The 4,560-nt window shown below is 46.2% G+C and overlaps 2 protein-coding genes across 5 annotated transcripts in view; both read right to left on the bottom strand.

Annotated features, from left to right (window-relative positions):
• Positions 1–2,806, bottom strand: part of LOC126503455 (apolipoprotein L6-like) — a 120,239-nt gene extending 117,433 nt beyond the window's left edge. For all 4 annotated transcript variants that reach the window (XM_050145159.1, XM_050145157.1, XM_050145158.1 and 1 more), the window contains exon 1: positions 2,704–2,806. In XM_050145159.1, the coding sequence (XP_050001116.1) occupies positions 2,704–2,716 (13 nt within the window). In that variant the 5' untranslated portion in view covers positions 2,717–2,806. The remainder of the gene's footprint in view (positions 1–2,703) is intronic.
• Positions 1–2,806, bottom strand: part of LOC126503452 (apolipoprotein L2-like) — a 120,239-nt gene extending 117,433 nt beyond the window's left edge. Inside the window, exon 1 of the mRNA XM_050145153.1 lies at positions 2,704–2,806. Coding sequence (XP_050001110.1) covers positions 2,704–2,716 — 13 coding nt within the window. The 5' untranslated portion in view covers positions 2,717–2,806. The remainder of the gene's footprint in view (positions 1–2,703) is intronic.
• Positions 2,807–4,560: the final 1,754 nt, after the last annotated feature.

Below are 4,560 nucleotides of genomic sequence, written 5' to 3'. Positions count from 1 at the left end.
AAGTGATTTCTGAATTTTCATTTTAATTGTCTCATTGTAATTGTATGCATGGATGTAACACAGTATATTTCCTGATAAATTATTATGTTATTAGTTTAAAATTTTATCATTCAGTTAAGAATGTTCAAAATAGGGCTGAGAGATGGCTCAGCAGTTAAGGGCTCTGGCTCTTCTTCCAGAGGACACAGGTTCAATTCCCATCACCCACGGGCACCTCACAATTATCTGTAACTTCAGCACCGGGAATTCAGCACCCTCACACAGACATACATGTAGGAAAATACAAATTCACATAAAATGAAAATAAACAAATCATTTTTTAAAAGTTTGTTCAAAATTCAATTCTCACTATCACTACCTTTTTTTAAAAAAATTATTTTGAGACAGGGTTTCTCTGTGTAACAGCCCTAGCTGTCCTAGAACTAGCTCTGTAAACCAGGCTGGCTTAGAACTCACAGAGATCCTCCTGCCTCTGCTTCCTGAGTGCTGGGATTAAAGGCATGTGCCACCACCACCCAGCCCTAGTCAGCATTTCTGATATGTGATAAATGGAATCCTGAAATGATGGTGCAGACCCATAACCCAGCACATCGCAGATGAGGCAGGAGGATTGTGGGTCTGCGGTCAACTTGGGTGACATAGCAAAACTTCTTTTGAGTGACAGAGAAGAGAGAGGGAAGAGGGAAGAGAGAGGGGTAGGGAGAATTGGAGAATGAAGAAGAAGAAGAAGGGAGGAGGCACACGGGGCAGTTCCAGCAGTAAAGGCCTTCATTCACGACCAGCAGCAGAACACGTGAACTTCCCGTTAAAGGAGACCAACATCGTAATGGTTGCAAATCTTCTCAGGTCACTTGAGGTCAGTTCCTACCCACACAATGGGGAGGTTATGATATTAAAGAGAAGGGAGTGAGGACGAGCTGTGTTGTAACATACCTGGAGGGTGTGCCTCTCACGGTTGAAAATGACATTTCAAGGACACACTATTGAGATCAAGTGTCAGAAAGACTCCTGCTGTGATGGACAGCTAAGATCGGCAGCACACGGGGGCACGGGGGTCTCTGGTTGGTGGGACCCTCCACGCTGACCCTGGTTTCCTCCTGTGTCAGGGTCTGGCACCCCAGCACCTGCCCAGGCTTTCCAGGCTGCCCCATTTAGAAGGGAATACTTACCCTGCAGACTCCATGTGTTCTGTATCCTTCCTCATGGACCCTAGAGCCTCCTGCATGCTCTAAGCGCCCCACATCTAAGCTTTCCTCCCTTCCTTATTCTATTGCATGATTTCTCTGTTATTATCGTCTACTTATTGTCCAAAGTGGAGAGTTTTGAAATGCCATTTCATTCAAGTTTATCATGTATGTTGGCAATATTCACTCAGTATCTTCTCCAGTTACTAGTCTGCCTTTGGCTAATAGTTCACCTCTATGTTTACACTGTGTGTGTGTGTGTGTGTGTGTGTGTGTGTGTTCTAAGTTCCACATTTGAAAGAAACAGTCAACATTTGTCTTTAAATCTGACTTATTTTGGTCAACAGGATGCCCCACAGTTCCACCCATTTTCCTGCAGAGGGCACACTTTCATTCATCTTTATGGCTGAATAAAATTCCATCGTCATGTGCACCGCACTGTCTCTATGCATCTGTTGATGTGCATGATTGCTCTTCCCATGTCTCAGTTATTGTGAATCTCACTGTGATGGCCATGAAGGCTCCAGCTCCTCTCTAACACACGCATGGAGGTTCCTTGAGGAGTACACCCTTGGGTGGGATAACTTGGTCACATTGAAGTTGTAATGGCGTCCTGACCAAGTGCACAGCTCTGTAGTTTTTTCTCTCTCATTCTTTAACACGCCTGCTGTGCAGTGTGGGTTGGCCAAGCTGAGCAAATGACTTGACTGCCTAAGCGGCAGAGGTGAGGGAAGAAGACAGTGAGCACAGGGCTCAGGACACCAGTGTGGAACAAGGGCTGGTGTAGGGGGCTGTTCCTGGATAGAGTCACTTCTGAGCGGACCTTTTTTGTTCTTTTGTTTGTTTGTTTGTTTGTTTGTTTTCTGGGTTTCTGTTTCAACTTAATTTTTTTTTTACGCAACAGAAGAAAAACCAGGCCTGACTTGAGACCAACACACCTGGTAAACAAGCTCTGGTCCTGGCTGTGCAGGGGATGGGGATTATGTCGCCTGGAGTTAATGAGGTGCGGTAGAGGCTGCAGCAGGCTTTGGTCTGGACACATGGGGACACTCGGCCCTAAATAGGTAATAGGAGGTGAGAATCTCCAGGTAACATAGATGGACTGTGGGTAAGGTCTCTCTGGGGTGTAGTAACTTCCTGATGAAGCAGTTAGAACAGGTGGGTGTCTAAGCTGGTGCAGGGTGGGCTCCTCCTCAGGGACAGTGCCACAGGGTCAGCTGAGAGTGAGCGAGCCACCAAGAGAGAGCTGGAGCTGCCTCCCATCTTCACGTTCCCTGCCTCCTGTTCCCTCCGTTCCTCCCTCCTTGGCTTCCATTTTTCAGACTGGGTATTGCTGAAGTTCCTCCTGAGAATGCATCCCAAGAGAAGATGAGGATGTGGGGCTGCTCTAACCCAGGACTGGGGAGCTCTCTGCTCCCACTTGGGGTTCTCCTCCTGCATCTTTGACTCCTCAGCAGGCCTCAGCAGGGAGGCCCTGGAGTCCTAGGCCATGAGCAGTAGCAGAGAACAGACTGATTACCTGTGGAGCCCATGACAGCTGTGGGTCTTGGTGTCACTCAGAGGATCCTGAGAGGTTTCCTTACAGCTCACCGGGTGTCCAGGCTACAGGAGGAAATAACAACCTGTGGGACAGAATGGGGACAGCTCTGTGACCAGGGATCTGGTGACCCACAGTTCTCTCCATAGTGACTGCCAAGGGCAGAAAGAACTGAACCCAAAGCTTGTCTGCTCCCTCAAGTTCTCCTCCTCCCGTTATTCTTTTTAAAGATATAGTGGTGGGGGGCTGGTCCCCCAAGGGGTAGTAGCAGGTGACCCAAGGCCTGGGTGAGTCCCTGAGGCCTTGGTGGGTTGCCTTGGCAGATGGGAGACCGCAGTGGGTGAGAGACAGACAGATACCTCATGCAGAGAGATTGGTTATAGAGTTTATTTAGTGGGTTATGAAGGGAAAAGGAAATGAGGAAGGGGATAAGGGGGAAGAAGAAAGAGAGGCAGAGAGAGAGAGAGAGAGTTGGGGGAGAGAGATAGAGAGGAAGGGGAGAGAGAGCAGAAGTTACCTCTTCAGGAGAGAGAGCTCAGGGATGCAGGAGGCAGAGATCTGCTTGCCTCAGTTGAAGGCAATGAATGGTTGGGAGTGGGTGGGGCTTGCCTCTTAAAGGGACAGAGTACCCAGGTGACAGGACAGGCTAGTAAATCATAACATTCCCATCTCTTTTTTATAATGAAAAAGCGGGAAGTTAGGCACAACAGGTTAAAGAAATCAGGAGGGAGGATTCTCAAGACAGCTTCCTGCTTATTTGTGGGCATTGTCTTAAGGGGACCTGAGAAAACTGGGTGCTGGTCATATCCTGGGGTAGCTGGTCACTTTTCATCTGTCCAGGGTTTGTGGTATGGAACTCTCCTGTGTCTCTTGGATCTAGCAAGGTGTTAACAGAACAGAGGACAAAGTTAAATTTAGGAAGAAAAATTTTTCAGGATCAGGGAATTGAGAAGGGTGTGTATCTGACCTGTTTAAGGTGGATCCTTTAATTAAGCTCCCTGGAACTTACAAGAACTTTTTGGGTTTATGAAAACATAAATTTTAACCAGTAGCATATTTATACCACAATGACTGTGACAGATATTTTTGTATAATGAAAAGTATTTTTAAGACTATGAAAGGCAGCATGATAGAGAATTTTGTCCTAACATCTTCTGTATAACTTGCAGGTACACACCTTAACAACATTTATTTTGTATTTTACTGAAATTTTTTGGTGAGGTTGTCCTTTTAAATGACAAAACCTCTCAGCTGTCAAACTGCATCAGAGATCTTTGAGAAGGATAAAATTTTACTTGAGTTATCAATTAAAAAAGCAACAGAGAACTTACTTGGTTGGCACTAGAGCTACTCCTCGGAGTCCTTTATGGTCGCTGAGGGTCATATTTGCCTTTTGCTGTTTAGCGCAGGGCCTGCCAGGTTTAGAAGATCCTGTGAGTTAGAAATCTGTAGGAAGACAAGCCTACCTTGACCTGAGCAGCTAGGCTGTCAATTCCAGTGATTCTGTCCACTGTCTGGATACCTTCAGTTTAGATGAAAGGCAGTTTTGGTCAGCATTTGATAAAGCAAGTTGCAGGTGGACATTGTTCTGTGCCCGTCTGTCTTCTGTCTTCTTTGGGGGAAATAGCACGCTGCTAGGAGCCAACCTGTCTCTGTTATAAAAAGTCTTTTAAAAATTAAAGATTTAAATGCCATATTTCCCAGATCTCAGTTGAGGGCTGCTTATCAGGTATAAACTACAGTATAGAATCTGCCTGCCTGGAGAACTGAGTCTAAGCTTGAGTGCAATGGCTATCTAAATTTAGTTAGAAATGTGGTTGGCTGCGGGAGGGGGGGGGG

Source organism: Alexandromys fortis, unplaced genomic scaffold (genome assembly GCF_014885135.2).
Source record: "Alexandromys fortis isolate MF-2015 unplaced genomic scaffold, M_Fortis_MF-2015_v1.1 scaffold_2_1_26212458, whole genome shotgun sequence".
Lineage (NCBI taxonomy): Eukaryota > Metazoa > Chordata > Mammalia > Rodentia > Cricetidae > Alexandromys > Alexandromys fortis.
The sequence above is the reverse complement of the archived record's forward strand: the minus strand, read 5'-3'. Positions and strand labels throughout refer to the sequence as shown.